The sequence below is a fragment of the Muntiacus reevesi genome, chromosome 19, assembly GCF_963930625.1.
Source record: "Muntiacus reevesi chromosome 19, mMunRee1.1, whole genome shotgun sequence".
Taxonomy (NCBI): domain Eukaryota; kingdom Metazoa; phylum Chordata; class Mammalia; order Artiodactyla; family Cervidae; genus Muntiacus; species Muntiacus reevesi.
In genome coordinates this window covers 37,759,211-37,779,233 of record NC_089267.1, presented here as the reverse complement: position 1 = coordinate 37,779,233, position 20,023 = coordinate 37,759,211, and the positions used below count along the sequence as shown (strand labels likewise).

The 20,023-nt window shown below is 36.6% G+C and overlaps 1 protein-coding gene across 1 annotated transcript in view; it reads left to right on the top strand.

The window, feature by feature from the left end:
• Positions 1-20,023, top strand: part of CDC40 (cell division cycle 40) — a 43,744-nt gene that overhangs the window by 1,235 nt on the left and 22,486 nt on the right. The window contains exons 2-3 of the mRNA XM_065911347.1: positions 10,382-10,468; positions 17,186-17,315. Of these exons, the coding sequence (XP_065767419.1) occupies positions 10,382-10,468; positions 17,186-17,315 (217 nt within the window). The remainder of the gene's footprint in view (positions 1-10,381; positions 10,469-17,185; positions 17,316-20,023) is intronic.

Sequence of the window (20,023 nt, the reverse complement as noted above, 5' to 3'; positions counted from 1 at the left end):
AGTGTCTTTGAAGAACTGAGGAAACAGGTCTGTGTCTAGAGCTGGAGGAGAGCATCTACCAGTTGGTGGTACTGGTCCAGTAGAGCCTAAAGAGGGTGGATCCAGAAGCTCAGGAGGTGGTGAGGGGAGGCAGTGTGCAAAAACGCCTTTCTGATTAAGATGTTCCCAAGTCAGTTGCTATAACTTAAGTCTCTTACAGGTTTTTAGTGAGCTATTTATGGATTTTACTTTTTAAAGGGACATCAAGTATGAAAGAATACTTAGAATCCCTCTGTTTGTGTAACAAAACAAACTCCTCAAACTTATACTCCTCCAGCAGCCTCCTGAGTCTTCATTCTTTTCACAGCTCAGCTTTTTGGAGCTCTCCCACTTTATCTCACTTTCTCCTCAGCTCAATGCAGCCTTGCCCTAGCCTCTTGGGAAACTTACTGTCTCTGAGTAATGTCACTGGGCTTCCAGTTGTCAAGTTCTGTCGTCTTGAGTATTGCATCAAGTGATGCTATTAAATAGTTCTTGGAAACTTTCTCTCCCTCTGGCTTCCATGGGTCTATCCTCAGCCTTCTCTTTCCTGTTCTTTTGCCCTCCCTTTCAATATTGATGTTTCCTGAGACTCTTAGTTCATTTTGCATCCCTCATACTCTCCAGGCCTTCAACCTGTAGTACTTCTGATGACTCACAGGTGAATACTGAAATGGTTCACACAGACTCTGGTATCAAGACTGCCAAAATGCAAATCCTACCTCCATGAGTTACCCAAATTGTGACCTTGGATAAATTATTTAAGTGCTCCGTGTCTTTTTTCTCATCTGTAAAGTAGGGGATAACATTAGTAACTATCTCATAAATCATGTGCCAGGCACACTATTCTAAACTCCTTGCTAGCTTCAGAACTATTAACCTCTCTCCCAGGATAGCTCTCAGTCACCTCCAATCCAGTGTGTTAAAATATGAGCATTTCTTTCCCTCAGGATCTGTTTTACCTGTTTTTCCCATTTCAATTAATGATTCCACAACCTATGCATTAGAACAGAGGGGTCTTCCTTTTTCTTCTTCCTCAGCCCCTGAAGCTCATCATTCAAATGGTTCTAACATGTCTGTTTCATTAACTTCACTCAAATCAATTTCTATTTCTCTGTTTTTACTGATAAAGCCTACTTTATATCTTCCTCACTTCTCTCAAGTGACATTCTTGACTTTTCTTTCTCTCTGAATTTCTACTATTGGGTAATAGGTCCTGGTAATGAATAGGAACCGTTACTCAATAGTGCCTATGTTATTTATCAAATCTTTCTTTCCTTTTCTGCTACCACTGTTCAGATTCTTATAATTTTATAATTTTTCTTCAAGACAATTATAGTAACTTTCTAACTGGACTTTCTACTTCCTTCTTTCTTGTTTCCCAGTTCCATACCCCAAGTTTCCCTTCACAATGCACTCAGAATGAGTTTCTAAATTCCAGTGTTATCATATCACTTCCTTGCCAAAAACATTCTATTGCCTGCCCAGTAATTTCTAAGTTTCTTATGTATTAATAACATATGAGGCCTGCCATTCTCCCATGATGACCTCTCCACAAAGCCCTCAAAGCCTATTTTCTTTTATCCCCCTCAAGATTTTGCTCACACTAGCCTCTCTGCCCAGAAATCCCTTGCCTCATGCCTCCCTTCTTTCCCACCCTGCAAAACTCTTCTCTTGTTCAGTCTCAGCACATGTTTCCTCCTCTGTCTACCGCAACCCCCTTTCCACACTCCAGTTGTATAGCATTTGCCACATTGCTGTGACTTGTTAATTTTTTTCTTTCTTCTGGACCAGACCCTAGAGACCTGAGGTGGTTGTGTATATTTGTTTTCATGTTTTCAATGGCTCGTATACAAAATTATGAGAGATAGATAAGGTGAGTAAATGAATGAAAGAATACGTGAAAAACAAAGTCTTGAAAAAATACATACATTGAGATTCAGTGTATACTGAATGGGTGGGAATGTGGGGACATCTCTAGAACTCAGTTCAATCACTTCAAGTTTTAAGTAAGATAATCCAGGAGAAAAGATTGAATAAAGTATCAGAGGTCCATTAGAAATAGGGCTGGGGCTACACCCCCCAGTGCTCTAGTGTCTATGATGAGAGAGTAAGGGATATTGATCATCACTTGTTTGTTAATAAACTTTATTTTTAAAAGCTTATACCTAGTAAGTTTAATGATGGAAAAATATCCAGGGGAAAAGATGTGAAGCATACAAATATATTCATCTGTAATTGTCAAGTTGTGATTAATAAAAAACATTTTGGCAAAGTACGAACTTATGCAGTTTTTTAATCCGTGTCACTGAACACTAATGAGAGTTCATATATCTTATTAGTGATTTTATTTTTGAAGTTACTATTGGGTTGTCTTTTCCTTCTGATGTGTAGGAGATCTTTATATATTCTGGATATTATCCTTTGTCAATTATGTATGTTGCAAATTTGTGTCTTGTTATGGAGAAATAACAAGCCACAGATATTCCTTGTTGGAGAAATTCTTTTACCAAAGCCATAAAAATATGCTCCTATTTTGTCTTTCAAAAGCACTATATTTTTGCTTTTACATTTAAGCCATAAATCCATGGAATTAAATTTTGTGTATGGTGAGAATATTTTTAATAATATGGCTTTGATCTTTGTAGATTGTTCTACCCCCTCACCTCTATCCATTTTTTGTTATTCAAAAATGTCTTGGCTCTTCTTGTCCCCTGTAATTCTACATGTGGTTTATAATTAACTTGTAAGTTCTGCTAACATCCAAGTGGGATATTGTTTGGGATTGGACTGAATATAGACCAGTTTGAAGACAGTGCTCTATCTATTCATTCATTTAGGTCTTCTTTAGATTTTTAATTTCTTTGAAAGTTTATAATTTCCTGCATCAATATCTTGAACAGTTTTGTTGCAGAGATTTCTGTGTGTGTGCTTAGTCACTCAGTGGTGTCCCAACTCGTGGACTGCAGCCCACCAGGCTCCTCTGTCTGTGGCATAGTGGGTTGCTGTTTCCTCCTCCAGGGGATCTTCCTGACCCAGGCATTGAACCTGCATTGCATGCATCTCCTGCATTGGCAGGCGGATTCTTTATCACCGCACCACCTAGGAATTCCCACAGAGATTTCTAGGTGCATCTTATTTTTATGCTAGTATAATAATAAATTGTGTTTTTTTTTCCATTAATTTTTTGACTGATCTTACTACTTGCATGGTGGTATATCAGGCAAATTCCAAGCGAAAGAAAATGGCATTGGTTGTATTAGTGTCAATAAAATAGACTTAAAATGAAAAAAGGATCACTTCATAATGATTCAAGGCTCAATTCACAAAGGGGTATATAACAGTTTTAACTTTATGTGCATCTAATGGTAGCCCTAGTAAAGAACCCGCCTGCCAATGCAGGAGACATAAGAGACATGTGTTCGATTCCTGGATTGGGAAGATCCCCTGGAGGGGGGCATGGCAACCCACTCCAGTATTTTTGCCTGGAGAATCCCCATGGACAGAGGGGCCTGGCAGTCTACAGTCCATAGGGTCTCAGAGAGTCGAACATGACTGAAGCAATTTAGAACAAAATAATGTAAAAAGCTTAAAATATTTAAGCAAAAATTTTTATAACTATGAGAGAAATTGACAGGTTTACAATTATAGCAGAAGATTTTAATATACCTCTTTCAATAATTGATAGAATAAACAGAACAATATCAGTGATGATATAGAAAATTCAAACAACAAAATTAGGAAACTGTATCTAAAGGGTATAAAGGACATAGCACTCAATATAGAAAATTGTTTTAAGCGCTAATAAAACATTTTTTTAAAAACTGACCATATACTAGGCCAAGGATTGGTTAAGGGCCAGATAGTAAATATTTTGGGCTGTGCTGACCACTGAGCTTCCCTGTTGGTTCAGATGTTAAAGAACTCGCCTGTGATTCAGGAGACCTAGGTTCAGTCCTTAGGTTGGGAAGATCCCCTGGAGAAGGGAATGGGTACCCACTCCAGTATTCTTGCCTGTAGAATTCCATGGACAGAGGAGCCTGGTGGGCTGCAGTCCATGAGGTCGCAAAGAGTTGGATACAACTGAGTAACTCGTATATAACAGGCTAGCCACATACAGTCTTTGTCACATCTTACTGTCTGTCTTTCCATCTTTTTTAAAACAACCCTTTAAAATGTAAGTATCTTACATTTACTTAGCTTGTTGATACAGAAACAGACTGTGGACTAGACTTGGCCCAATAATTGTAGTTTGCTACACCATGTACTAAGCCATAAAATAAACTCAGTACATTTTAAATCATAATCACATTCTCTGACCACAATGCATCTAAGCTAATCAGACACAAAACGATAACTATAAAAACCCCAGATTTGAAAATTATGAAATTGCACTCGTAACCCTGGGCCAAATTTTTTAGAAATATTTCTATCTTTTTATGTTTTATTATAGTCTTTTTCCTCTGTATTGTTTTAAGGGCAAAACTCAAAAGGTATCTTCATATGAATTTCTATTATTTTATCTCAGCCACTTAAGTTCCCATTTTAGAAGTCTATTCATTTTCACTTTCTGGGGAAAAAAACCTATAACATAAATTGATAGTCTATAACAATGGTTAATATTTATGTCCTGCTTAATAGTTTACAAAGTGCTTTTATATCCATTTTCTTATTTGTATAACAGCTAAGAAATGTGAAAAGGACTAAAATGTAAATAATATTTAACTTTATTCTCAAATTACTGTGAATCAACAAAAGATAACCTGTTTAAACTTATTTGACCCATAGGGTGCCCTTCACTTACTGCACTTTAATTTTCATGGATAATTGAAGCTGAATAGAAATCCTTTGTAATTCTCTGCTAATTTCAGTTGCATGCCTAATTGTTACTGAACTCCTCATGGGTATTTAAACAAGGTTGTGATGTTGTCCAAGTTTTTCTAATTAAATGTAAAATTAATAACTCTTCAGTTTCTGAGGAGTTGTTCAGTTTGTTCTGTAATTTTATTAGCAGGAACCAGAGACTGGGACCTATTTATATTTTTTATCAGTTGTCACTGTTGCTTCTTAAAAGTAGTTCTTTTAAAATTGTATTTTGTGTTTAAAACTTGATGTCTCATGGTACTCTGTTTAAAGTAATTCAAATTTAGAATATTTAAAATACCCTTAATCAGAAAGATCTGGTAAATCATATTATAAAGTGGTTCTAGCAACTGTTTTCTAAAAAAAAAACCACTGGGGAGGTATGAATGTGGCTAAGCTTCTTGTTCTTTTAAGCAGTTTATCACTGTAAGTTGAATATTAAGAGAGAAAAGAATTTCGTTTCATTTTTATGCAGCTTAACTTTATGGTATTGTGTTTTGATGCTAAGCCCTATGTACTGTCTATAGTCATTGAAGATTCGGGTATGCTTTCTGGGGTAACTTGTATGTATAACGTAAGTAGGTGGCCTGGCTTCGGAGTTCCCTTCCTTTGTAGTCTTAACACCCTTCCCTGCCTCAGAAGCTGAAAACCCAGATTCTCATTCTCCCAGCTCCCTGTTGGCTAAGGCTTAGGGCTGTGATTTGGGCTGAGACAGACAGATGCACCCACCTAAATTCTAATCTAAAGCTAATCCACGAGGAAGCAAAGAAAGAATATTTTAAGTGGCGACCAGTGGTGACCAGCATAATCTAGTTCCATCAACCAGAAGTCTCGATAGCAGCATCCAGTGTTTAGTAATCATGTTTGGTAACAGTGACCTTTTGTCCTCACTGGACTGGTTTTGAGATATGATTGATTTTGAATTATGATTCCATCTATATACTTACCCTGTCTTGGTGCCTGTTCCCCCAAGCTAATTCTCTACCCTTGAGAATTCCAAGAGAAACTCAGAGGGATTCAGTATAGTTTAATCAGCCTGTGAGCGATTCACTTGCTTGTAACTAAAAACCCTGACCCATACTCTGCCAGTGATTTTTGTTTGTTTGTTTGCTGCTAATTAGGTATCTTTAACATTGTTCCTTGGAGAAGGCAATGGCACCCCACTCCGGTACTCTTGCCTGGAAAATCCCATGGATGGAGGAGCCTGGTGGGCTGCGGTCCATGGGGTCGCTAAGAGTCAGACATGACTGAGCTACTTCACTTTCACTTTTCACTGTCATGCATTGGAGAGGGAAATGGCAACCCACTCCAGTGTTCTTGCCTGGAGAATCCCAGGGATGGGGGAGCCTGGTGGGCTGCCGTCTATGGGGTCGCACAGAGATGGACACGACTGAAGTGACTTAGCAGCAGCAACATTGTTCATTGTGGCTACTTTAACTTTTTCCTTTTCTTACTTACTCTGTTGGTACCTTGGGGTCAGTGACTTAAGTTTACTACTACTTCACAAACGTGTTGTAAGGATTATGTGACATACTGTGTCTACCCTGGTCTTGGCACTGATGATGTTAAATGCTCCTTTTCATAGCACTCAACCTCTTCTAGCAAATTCACTAACTTATTATATCGGTTATTGTCTGTCTTCCCTATTAGAATATAAGCTTTATAAGGACAGGGAGCTTTGTTTCTACAGGGCCTCGAACAGTGTCTGACACATAGTAGGCACTCAGGCAGTATTTACTGAATGAATACATGAATCCAGATACTGCCCTTGTTTTTTGAAGATGTGTATGTTCCTAACTACATAAAGAAAATTAAAAGATCATTTGTGACTCCCAAAATCTCCCACCAACTCCAAACATCTGTCACCCATCATTCATTCTTGTTACTGTAGTCTCTATTTCACCTTCTCTTTTCAGAGGCTAATCGGCTCTTTCCCGGATTCACTCCTTTCCCACGCCTCTTCCAGAATGACCACAGCTTTTTGATTACTCCCTCATTCTTATCATATGTTTCTCCCTACTTGGCCTTGCTTGTAGCTTATGATGACTGAATCTTTGGCTTAACCTTTTCTTTAAAAAAGAAAGAAACAGAATTTTACCATTAAAATCCTTCAATCTGGCTCCTCATCTCTTATTTACTGCCAGATGTCTTGAAAGAGCAAAATTTTTACTGTCTTTTTTTTTTCCTAAATCTTCAGTTGTACCTCAGCCCCTTGCAACAGGCTCTCCATACTTCACCCCATTACCAAAATTGCTCTGGCCAAGGTTTTTTGTGACGTAAATGAAGAATTCAGTGGTCTTTAGTCAGCCTTCATCTTCTAATTTGTCTATGGATTTGACATTTCTTTCCATTTAACTAATATTTATTGAACATGGACTTAATGCCCTGCATTCTACTAAGCAGTAAGGATATAAAATGTAAGTAAAAGTCATGTGCAACAAATAATATATCACAAGGTCTATTAGGAGTTATGAGCAACATCTCTTGGAACTGTGGATGAAAAACATTTTTCCTGGGCCAAGAGGAGAGAAAATATCAGGGAAAAGAAGATGACATATTATCAGATAATGAAGGGAAATGAACAAGACCAAAGTAACATTGCCAACAGCACAGAAAACATGAAAAGTGCTGGGTATTTTAAAAAATCAGCAATTAGTCTAATAAGCCAAAAATGGGGCACATTAAAGCAGATAAAGAAGTATTATAACAGACCAGGCAAGATATGATGAAGTATGCATTCGGAGGCAGAGAATGGAGATTGAGAATAGGGTTGCTGGAGAAGTGTTTTGGGGAGAATCAGCAAGACTCTGCCTGCTCTGTTAGTGTGTGACAGCAGCGTTGAGGGGAGAGTACCTTCTGTTTTGGACACAGTGAAGTGTTTGATGCTGTGAAATATCCATATAATGAATCTCAACAGGCCGTCAAGTATGTGGATCCAGAGGCCAGGTGTGTTCAGGACGGCAGACAAAAATTAGGGGTGGAGATTGAAGTCAAGGGAAAGGATAAGATAAAAAGGTAGACGATTTTGAAACAGAGAGGAAGAACATTTAAGAGAGTCAGACCGGAGTGTATCTTTGTGAAGTCTAGTAACTAAGTTGTCTGCTTCAGTGAAGGGTGTTTTAATAGTGACAAAATTTTGGAACCATAACTGTGCCTATAGTATTATTTTTCCTGTCAGGCTTCTACCTTTGCTCGTTAACTGGTCTGACCCTACCAGATCTTCCTTTGTCTGTGACACTGCTTCTCCAGCATCACTGTCCACTTCATGACATCCTGCCTGTCCTGCAAAATTTGCCGTATTGCTTTGCATTATCTTTGCGTTATGTTGACAGATGGATCCTACATCAGCAAGAGGCCAGAATAAAGATGGTGGTGTGTTAGGGATAGTTCCAGGGGCTAAGGACACATTTGTGTATACAAAGTCCAACTTCTGTAGCTTATACTTTAATAGAGGGACGTAGACAATAAATATGTCAGGTGGTGAAAAATATAATGGAGAAAAATAAAGCAGGGTAAAGGGAAAATAGAAAAACCACAGAGACCTGAAAGGAGAGAGAACAGTCGTGTGGCTATCCAGAGAAAGAACATTCCAAGAAGAGGGAAGAGTAAGTGCGGAGACCCTGAAATAAGATTGGCTTTTGGTGACTTTCAGGAATAACAAATGAGCCAGCAAGTCTGGAGTAAAGTGAGCACAAGGCTGGGTGAAGACAGAGTTGGTAAGGATAAAGGACAGATCATGGAGTGTAAATTCTCAACCAGTTAGATTCAAACTTTTTCATTTTATGATGGCAATTTTGTAATTTCAGCTTTACTGAAATGCAAATCATGTATGATATATAACTTCCTTAAAAATTTGAAACTATAACTTGAATACCCTAATTAAATTAAAGGACAGTTGTTTATAACCTGTTTGATATGTAAATAAAACATGTAGCGATAGCACATTTTTCATAGTAAATGCTTGAGGCAGGACAATCCAGGAAGACATTAATGCCCTATAAAAACTACCCTTGGGAGCCATACTTTCTGAGAACAACTTGGTGACGAGCCCTGCAGGCCTTCATTCAGCTCTTTCCCTAAGCGGAGAAGCTACCAGAGGGTTTAAGAGTGAAAGAGTAACATAATCTGACTAATATTTTAAAAGACTCACACATAAGGTGTCACACTCCACACCTTATGGAGTGAGATGTGGGTGGACAAGGGCAGAAGCAGGGACTAGTTCAGAGGGTATTACAATAATCCAGGTGCAAGAAGATAAGTTGGACTGAGGTGATAGTGAAAGAGGACTTGGAAAAGTGGGTGAACTCTGGGTATCCAGAGAAGATAGAGGGTTTGCTGATGGGTTGGATGTACAATGTGAAAGAAAGGAGCCAAGGCTAACTCTGACAATTTTCACCTGAACAGATGTAAGGGTAGAATTACGGTTCATTTAGAAAAGGCTAGGAGTCACCCGGAGGAGGCAATGGCAACCCCCTCCAGTACTCTTGCCTGGAAAATCCCATGAATGGAGGAGCCTGGTAGGCTGCACTCCAGGGGTCGCTAAGAGTCAGACACGACTGAGCGACTTCACTTTCATGCATTGGAGAAGGAAATGGCAACCCACTCCAGTGTTCTTGCCTGGAGAATCCCAGGGACAGGGGAGCCTGGTGGGCTGCCGTCTAAGGGGTCGCACAGAGTAGGACACAGCTGAAGTGACTTCACAGCAGCAGCAGCAGGAGTCATTGAGGAAGGAGAAACCAGAGGTTCCCTTTTTGGATATATTAAGTTTGAAATATCTATTAGACATCCTGGGAGAAAAGATGTTGTGTTGAAGCTCAGATATATAAATCCCTAGAGTTCAGGGAAGAGATCCAGGCTAGAAAATTATAATTTATAGTTGTTCATGTGGTGGGGTTACACACGATAGACTACCAGTGATTCTCTGATGGAGATGAGATTTTTATGTTCATTCAGTTGGGGGATGAATTTAAGAGTTGACATAGATAATAACGCATAGATGATTAGATTTAGAAGTTTTGGGCCCTGTCATTCCCTTCTGTTTCCTCTGCAGCCCCTAACCAAGTCCATCCAGGTACATATCTAATAAGGTGTGCTGAATGAAGAAGGCGTGCTTCTCTAGAATTTGGAGCCAGAAGATCAGACCTTTTGAGTTAATAAAAAAGGACTCTCTTTTGGACTCTCTTACTTTAAGGCTTTGAGTGGTGTTGACTTACTTAGAAATTTTAATTTGTTCAGATGAGATGGTCAGTGCTTTGGAAGGAAAAACTTTTTGTTATGCATTCTAACCCCTATAACTGTTTACATTATATACTTTTATTAGCCTTTGATTGTTAGAGTGATTAATCATAAAGTATCATAAGTGACTAGTATCACTAGTATCATAAGTACTAGTGTAATCTTCATAGAATTGGTGTTAAGATGGCTAGTGTGACCTTAATGTAATTTATAAAATATAGTAATTACTTGTCATATCTTTAATGTTCACTTGGTGTTCTTATAGGAAGATTTGGAGACTGGAGTTCACCTTGACCCGGCCATCAAAGAGGTTCAGTATAATCCTACCTATGAGACCATGTTTGCTCCTGAGGTAAGAACATGTATTAGATTAAGGGTGTATTTTGCTGAAGTATTTAAACTGTTGTTTTAGTTGCTAAACCAACTCTTTTGTGACCCCATGGACTATAGCCCACTAGGCCCTCTGTCCTTTGGTTTTTCCCAGGCGTAATACTAGAGTGGGTTGCCATTTCTTTGTCCAGGGGATCCCTGACCTAGGGATTGAACCCACATCTCCTACTTGGCAGGTGGATTCTTTACCACTGAGCCACCTGGGAAGCCCATACATAGGTAGATAAACAGTTGGTGAATTTTTCAAAGTTTTCTCATGAAAGTACACCGTTTAAACTGTCAGAAAATATCTCCTGTTATATGTTACTTATATCTCAATTAAAAAAAGAAAGGAAAATACATCCTTCTATTCTCCAAAAGTTAAATAGTACACTTTTGTAAGAATATATCTAATTCTTAGATGCAGACTTAGTTAACATCTTCCTCTCAGTGTTGATAAGGGAGTGTTACAAGTTAACCATGAGGGAAAAATTTTTGGTTGATTAGCATCATTAATGCATAGTATATTATGAAACATCTAGTGACAAATGCTGCTGTGTTAAACAGTAAAAAGAGATGCCATGCTGACGTGGTCATGGCTCAAAAATAGCCACACTGTTGATTGCTTGCTTTGAGTCAGACATCTTATGAATTCTTTTTCTTGATGATAAATGGTGATGGAAGCACTAAAAAAGCTGAAGAAAAAAAAAACAGAAACAGTGAAAATTGTCAGAAACCCTTTGTAGAAAAGATTAGATTTCTAGATATTTAGCCTTTGAAAAGGAGAAAAGAATGCTTGATTGATAAAATACAGATGTCAGAAAAAGATCATTATCAAAAGTAATAATAATACCAGTTCAGTAGCAGGACCTTTCAGAGCACTTTAAAGATGGAGATGAGGAGCTGTATCTTATTGGATCCTGGTGGAGAAAGAAGTACTTTTTTCATTTTTTGGCATATAGTCATTGCCCTTTTTTTTTTTTTTTGATAAGCTATTTCATGTAATTTTTGCCTGCTTAGGTTTCCATAGTCACTTAAAATTTGGCAGTGGCTCCGTATAGTGCAGCCAAGCATGTCAGTGCTGGTGCTCAGGCTGTTCTCTTAAGTGTACAAGAAGCAAAAATCTCATTCTCATGCTCTTGAGAGTGGTACAATTTTATTTTATTCCATTATTTCTTAAATCCTTATCACCTGTTAAATCATAGACTGTTTTCTAGCTCTTGGCACTATTTTAGCTGATGCTTTAAAGAGGTAGTATATATATGTTTTTATTATGTATATATATTTTTTTAATGTAAAGTACTTCAGTTTAAGCCACTGAATTCAGAAAATGAGAAAATTTGAAAGTGACATGATGTGTGACATTCTTATGTTAGTGTATTTTCTATAAAGCCTGTTTTTCTTAAATTTTTAGATCCTGTGCATAACCTAACATGTTGCTGTGTGATTATTTTTCAAAACTTTCAAGAAAAATTCAAATGGTCAAAAAATTGGAGATGCTATTGGCAAGACACTAGGTTTATCATTCTTGTTTTGGGGTTATCAGTCCTTTAATTTTTTGTTCTCCCCCACCCTATGTTAGGGAACCTCACATTAGATGTATCAACTGGTTTATGTTAGGAACATTTCAATGCTTATTGTCTACAATTTAAGAAAAGAGTGATGAGGCTGAAAAGTGAAGAAAAATTACAGTTTAACAAGGGAATTGTCTGTGACATAAATTACCGACTTTGAACTTTTTGACTAGAGTCTGAATAACTTGCCGAAGTCTGGAAAGTGTTACCAGAGCTTTCCTGGATGAAATTCAAGTTCTCATGATTTGAAAATCCATCATTAGAAACAAGATTTAATCCCTCTGTTCATGCTAGTGTTTACCAGAGAGGATACGCCACGTGTTTTTTTGTTTTGTTTTTAAGAAAAAAAAGAGACCAGACTATTTTCTATAGTGCCTCTAAAGCATTACTCAAGTTTAAGGAGAGTTTGCATTTGGTTGTAAAGACAGAGTTTCATGAAGGCATGTGCAACTAGCAATTTTTTTTTTTTAATGAGCAATACAGTCCACGTTAACAACATGAGACGTGGGGCTACACAGACCACTTATTAGCTCTTTTGTGATCTTAAATTACCTTATTTTTTTTCCATAGGTAAAATGAAGATTATTTCTGTTTACTAAATTATAAATACAAATGAGATAATATATGTTGTGCTTAGGAAACTCTCTGGCACAGAATAATAAGCACTTAATAAATTATAGCCTTTATTATTATTTATGTTAATATTATTGACATTGATGGCTAGGTAGGCCTTTAGAGGAAAGGTTCTAGGCAAAAGGGAACAGCATGAGCCAAATCACAAAATAGAAAGAACAGTAGTGTTTTAGTCACGATTAGTAGGGGAGAACAGGCTAAGGCTAGAATAGCACTTTGTACAGATGTATTGCACAGGCTCTGGGGGCCAAGGTAGCGAGTTTGGTCTTGATTTAATAGATGAGTTTTTAGGAAGATTTATTTTAAAGGTTTGCATGATGGAAAAGAGAAGGGATGGAGACTAATGAAATAAAACAACCACTTGGTACTCTATGGCAGGTACCACCCTGAAGGATTTGTATGCCTTATCTCCTTTAGCCCTCTCTACGACCTTATGTATGCCTATTTTATTTTATTTTATTTTATTTTTCAGTGGATTTTGTCATACATTGATATGAATCAGCCATAGAGTTACACGTATTCCCCATCCCGATCTGTATCCCTATTTTAGAGTGAGGATTTAACTGTGGGATTATACTGCCTGCAGGTGCCATATTTGGGGATTTGATCATTCTTAACAATCACTCCATGACTATGCAACCATTTAGAAGGCCACAGTGTAGTTTGCAGTTTTGACTATTATAAATTAATGAATTGCTATTTTATTTTGGACCCACTTAGAGAAAAGTATATTTATTAGCTTCTCTAGACGCATATAAAGCCCATAAGCCTCAGAGAGAATTTCATACTCCTTAAAATAACACTACTTTTAAGAATAGGAGAAATATAAAAGTTTAGAGGGGGGAAGTGCCAGTTACTGTTTAAGATCTGTTTAAGGCTTCTGTTTACGCCTTTAAGAAGGGCTGCTGTAAATATTAATGTTAGAATGGACTTCAGAAGTCAGATAGATGAGAACTTTTATTTTACAGATAAGGAAACTGAGGTTCAAGGTCATAAAACCACTAATAAAATGTGCTATCATAATATTTAAACTGTGCTTATGTCTTACAAGATTGAGGTATTCTGCAAATAAAATTGAATTGCGGTGAGCTTTTCCAAAATTATAGAAAATAATCATATACTCTTCTCATCTTAAAATTGTTTTAAAATGTTTTATACATTGATTACTGCAATAAATATTCATGAAAAACTTAGCAACAATCTAAGAATAATTACTTGTTCAATAACTTAGGGTTTTTTTCCCTATCTGTGAACTTACGGTTTTATTTCATATAGTCAATTTTTACTTAATGAAATTTCTTAATTCCTGTGATGTTATGATATACTCCTAAGGCATGCGTGCTAAGTCGCTTTAGTCGTGTCCAACTCTTTGTGACCCTATGGACCATAACCCTCCAGGCTCCTCTGTCCATGAGATTCACCAGGCAAGAATACTGGAGTGGGTTGCCATGCCCTCCTCCAGGGCATCTTCCCGACCCAGGGATTGAATGTGTGCCTCTTAGTCTTCTGCATTGGCACGTGGGTTCTTCACCTCTAGCACCACCTGGGAAGCTGCATGCTACTAAGGCATCACCCCTCAAGTACTCTGCCTGCTAAAGACGTGAGAACCACTGCCTTATAATACATGGTCTCTTAGATTTATCAACTAATGCCTTAAATTAAAAATGCTTTTCTCCTGAGTTTATAAATAAAGCACTGCTTCACGCAGATGAAAGCTTGCTTACCTCAGAAACATTTTCTTTTTTGGTGCAATGTCTGAATTAATATTTAAATATGTACATTTTACATGGGAGATTTACAATTGCAATTGACTACCATGTACTTCTGTACTGATGCTGGGAAAGATTGAGGCCAGGAGGAGAAGGGAGCAACAGAGGATGAGATGGTTGGATGGCATCACTGACATGATGGACATGAGTTTGAGCAAACTCTGGGAGATAATGAAGGACCGGGAAGCCTGGTGTGCTATATATATAGTCCATGGGGTCACAAAGAGTCGGGCACAACTGAGCAACTGAACTGAACAGTGTACTTCAGTATTATCTGAGCTGAAAACTATTGAATACTCATACCTAATTAACTTGAATATTTTTAAAAATCATTTGAATGTAAATTTACACTTAAACTTAGTTAACTACCAAAAACTGAAAAGAAGCATTTAGAAATCATTTTTTTATCTTTTAAAATAGGCATTGTTTTATTTTTTAATGGCTAACCAAGAATTAAGACTTGCATATTCACACAGACCAGGAACCTCTGGGAGAATAATTGGTAAGAGCTGAGCCCTGCTGGATAACATTCTCTGCCTTCCTCTGTTGACATTCAATATCTTTGAGGTCAGCTCTGATAGCTGCCAGTAACCAGAAAGTTAAGGAGAGCTAGAAGTAGATGAATCCTACCCCAGGCAGCTGCCTGTATCAGTGGAAGATTCTGTCGTTGTTGTTGTCACAGCTTAGATATTTATAAAGTCCCAAGCACATTTAAATTTTCAGACTGTGTTAAGAACAGCACCACAGCTTTCAGTGGCTATGAAGTTGGGCATATCCCAGCCAGGAGTAGGACGTCAGATCTCATTGTTCTTCCAGCCTTTCAACCCTCCCTTGAAGCCCCTCAATAAAATGGCTTGATAAAAAAAAAATAGTACACACACCACAAGATATACTTTACTGGAATATATGGATCTATATTCTTATGGAAATCATAGTTCTTAACACTGAGAATTTTTCTGTAAAAGATAGTTTGACATGTATGACCTGTAGAAGAATTATTCTCTTTTTGTAAAATCTTAATAAAATTAGACTATGGAAATGTACTTTGCTTTTTCAAATCAGAAGTTACAAGCATAATGATTGGTAATTAATTATATGTGATAGTAGTAATGATATGGGCAATGGAGATTATTATTGTTTTAGAATTTTTTTATCCCCAGAAATACCACATGCTGCTTTGCAGATGTTAACTGACTGTAGCAATTAGATCATCTGGAAAACTTAAGTTGTTTTATTATCTTTAATTTTATGAATGTTCTTATTTTTGTAATAAATTTAATAACTGAATGAAGTTAACTGTAACTTCCAGCATTCAGCAATCTTGATTTTTTTTTCCCCTGCATTTCCACCTATCAGCACAGGAAGAAGTAACATGGGCTGCAAAGTCTTGTCCTGTTCTACATTTTAATTTAGAATAAATAGTAATAAAATCTTTATCTATAAATTAGATATCTTAAGATTGAATCATTTTAAACCTAGAAATGGAAGCTGTCAATAGAAAGGAATATTATAGTAATTTATTTTCTTCTAAAGCAGAAAAAATTATAAAGCAAATCTAACTTTTAAATTCAGACTTGTGTGCATAGTATAATGTTGATACATAGAGAAGACAGCATTCTGGTTAAGAAAAGGTCAGTAGTTTATATTTATGGCTCTAGAAGTGTATAATGGAAAAGGTGGTTTCTAATGGTAGTGACCTAAAGATGTTTTAACATCAGAATCTTTCTAACATCATGACAGTTCTAACATCATAACAGTTGACCTGTATAGTTCTACTGTTTCCAAAGTAGGAAGTTAATTTTATTCTTTATTTTAAAACTGAAAAGAACTGAACTTTCCTAATACCTTTTTTAATACCATTAAGCAAATTATTGACTCTGGGCAGGTAAGATATGTCATCTTGACTTTTTTTTCATTTCTAACATGAGAAAGAGAATACCTCTCTAACTTTCCGGAATTTGTGTACACATCAAATTAAATAACATTTGGAAAGCCATTCTGGAACTCAAAACATTGGAAACAAATAGGTAATAATGGCACTATTTTATGTAACTTTCAGACATTCATAGTGTGACTTTTCAGAGTAGAGAAGTTGTATATACATTTGTAATGTCTTTTCCTAGGGACTTTTTCAAGCAGTTTACTTTTATTGTCTATTTCCTGTCTTCTTCCCCCAGTCAGATTCTGATTAATCTTTCCTTCGTTAGTGCTTTCTATATGCCAGGCAGTATGAAAAGTATGAGGGTTCTAAGTCTGCACCTTTGAGAAACTCATAATCAAGTAGCTGAGAAACATGTGTTTTTTTAATTACATCACCACTCCAAAAATCCCCAAATCATGGTTTAGACAAAACTATAGTGAGTCTCAATTATCTGGAGCAACACTGTCAAATAGAACTTCCTGAAATGGTGAAAATGTAGTAATCAATAATTGTATGTGGCTGTTGGGCTCGTGAATATGACTAGAATGACTGTAGAACTGAATATTTTAATTAATTTAAACTTAAATAGCTGCATATAGAGTGAGCTGATTCCTGTCCTGTGCTAGTGGCTGACAAACAGTGCTAACAAGCCGCTAACTGGTTGCCCTGAATCATGTGAGGTGAGCAAGTCCCCAAATAGGTTAACGGCCCCTGATAATTCAGAGTTGAAAATATACTGTGCAATAATTCTACTCATTCTATTGAGAATGTTTTTTATTGTTTCTTTCCTCATAACATTGCAGTTTGGACCAGAAAATCCCTTCAGAACCCAGCAAATGGCTGCCCCTAGAAATATGCTTTCTGGATATGCTGAACCAGCCCATATCAATGATTTTATGTTTGAACAGCAAAGAAGAACTTTTGCCACTTATGGTAAGGTGATAAGAGAGTTCAAGTTAAACCTTATTAGAAATGATGTGTGTGTGTGTGTGTAATAATCAATTTTATCTTCTGACTTTTTAAATTTATTAATCTGGATGCCTTAAGAGGGTAGTGTGTTTTCTTATACATATCTGTAAATATAGCAATGGGAAGGTGCACTAGTATTTTTAGCTGTCATTCTAAACCTGCTCTGATTCTGAATACTAGAAATATTCTGTGATCTTAAAAACAGAATGTTTTCTGTTTTTTGATAGCACTTCATACTGAATGACTGTAATATGCAGATTGCTGTTGAAGTTGGTTAATAACAGAATAGAGTGAAGAGTATTCTTGCCTGGAGAATCCCATGGACAGAGGAGCCTGGCAGGCTGCAGGCCATGGGGGTCACAAGAGTTGGACATGACTTAGTGACTAAAGAAGGAAAGAGTCTTAAGAGTTATATTTTTATTTTCTTATGTACTGGTTGACTTCACTGTCTTTCTCAAATCTCTCTGAAAAGTTTTCTGTTGATTACTGAGGGATGTCAAGAAATGGAATGGCTACAACTTAATGTGCATACAAAGCTGGGAATCACCTCTGAAAGAAGATGGTCTTTATAATAATGTCCTTGTTGTTGGTTCCACAGAACAGAAGTCTGGTCACTTATATCAGATTTGTTCATATTTGGTGGCACGTTTTCTATCTCTTCCTATAATCTACATCTATAGATTGAGAGATACATTGATTACCTTCTGCTTTGAAGAACTTTTTGGTAGAGTGGTTAAGCAAAGTAACTGAGAATGTTTTTATGCCCATTGTAGTTGTAATCTTTTTCTGTCCTATCTGCCATTAACTTCCATTACTTTAAGGGAGGGCCCCACAAAAGTTAAGAAAGCAGTATCATGTGAAATATTATGTATGCAGTGATGCTTTTTAATAATAGTTGTTTTCACTAAAAAATAACATAAATTTCAAACATTTAGGAAAGAGGGAAAAAAAGGTTACCTATAATCCTATTATACTAATATGTCTACTTTTAGTGAAATTTATTCCTTCAAGTCTTTTTTATTATACATATTTGTATTATAGAGCTATAATCCTTCTAAACTGAAAATTTTGCAGCTTGCTTTTTTAAAAATCAATATTCTGTCATAAAAATTTTTCAGTGTTACTTTATAATCTCAAAGCTTACTATTTTTAAGAGCTATGTAATACCCACTGATTGGTTTTATCTCAGTTTACATATTTATTCTAATGTTGGAAAGGGTTTTTTTTTCCTAGTTTTTAAAGAGTGATGTAAACTGATTCACTGAATTAGTTTAGAGGTTTAGTACAAATAGTCTTAGTTATTTATCCATAATATATTCTTGGAAACTGGTTGTAAAAAGATTGTCATATATTAAATTATATTTCACCATGCCAGGGTTATAATGGACTTAACAGGTGACAAAATTCATAGCAAAAGATTTTATACCTCTAAAATCTCCAAACAGAGTTCAATGACACTTCCAATTCCACAAAATAAATGCACTGTACCCATTGCTTATATATAAGGGATTCCATGTAACCTAAAATATATGTGCAGTGCATAAAAACCCACCCTGTTGCATCATGAATTTATTATATCCTAGCCTACAATAAAACAAACTTATAAAGATTTTGCATATTTTTTAAGACTTTAGAAAGAAGGGCCTTAAGCAGTAGCTTAGATAGCTTAAATCTTTAAAACGAAATAAAACAAGTAAAAAGTCAGTGCAGATCCCTACAGAGTTTATACTGATACATACTTTTCTTAAGCTATCCTATAGCAAGAGTAAGCATTTAGAGCAGTTCAGTTGGCTTTAGACCTAGATTCAGAAATAGCTTATTTGGGGGAAGAAAATAGCTGGTATTTTTTTTGCCTCTTCCATCAAGAGAGAGTGGGCTAGGACACAGAATGAACTATTTAGTGAGTTAAAGACATAAAAAGTGAATGTGGGGTATACCATTTTAGGCAGCCTGGAATAAAAGGAGTAGCCCTTGCAAACTAAGAAATGTATGGTCTTAAGAAAATTTTAGAACTGAGAACCATTTATTTGAACTTAAATTAGTAAACAAGTTAACCAGCCTCAGGTTTAGCAGTCTTTTTTCCCCCCCTCCAGATACTAAGCAAGTATAACTTGTGTTAATTTTAAAGTTTTATCATTTTTTCATGAAAAATTCTTGTCTAGCTCCAGGTAGTAATTCCTGTCTACTTGTTTCCTCTCACTCTTGTATATGTAATGTAAAGCTACAGACCTTTCTGTTACCTTCTCTGATTTGCTTAGTACCAGGGAACAAACCTTCCTGATACCTTGTACTAGGGTTACCTATGAGACATGAAGGAGATGGCCCAGGAATTCAGCATTACCTGTGTTATACTTATCACTCTGTAACTCTGCTGGGATATAGAACGAACATTAATCCTACGTTTCTTCCCATTTTTAAATGGTTGTAGCAGTGTTACAATCTAAGTGTATTATTTTATTTAGTTTATCACAGCCACCTTTATTCCTTATCTGGGAAGGTAGTCTCTCTTATTGTATCATCCCACTCACTTACGCTACTGTTTTGTTTTTAGCTCCCTTTTTTGGTGTTTCTCTGAGTTCTTAGTCTCTCAGTGGTTTGTGTGAATTCTTTTGTCCTATTCTTCCTTTTCCTCTTGGCTTCCCAGCCTGTTCCTTTGGGTTAATGATTCTGAA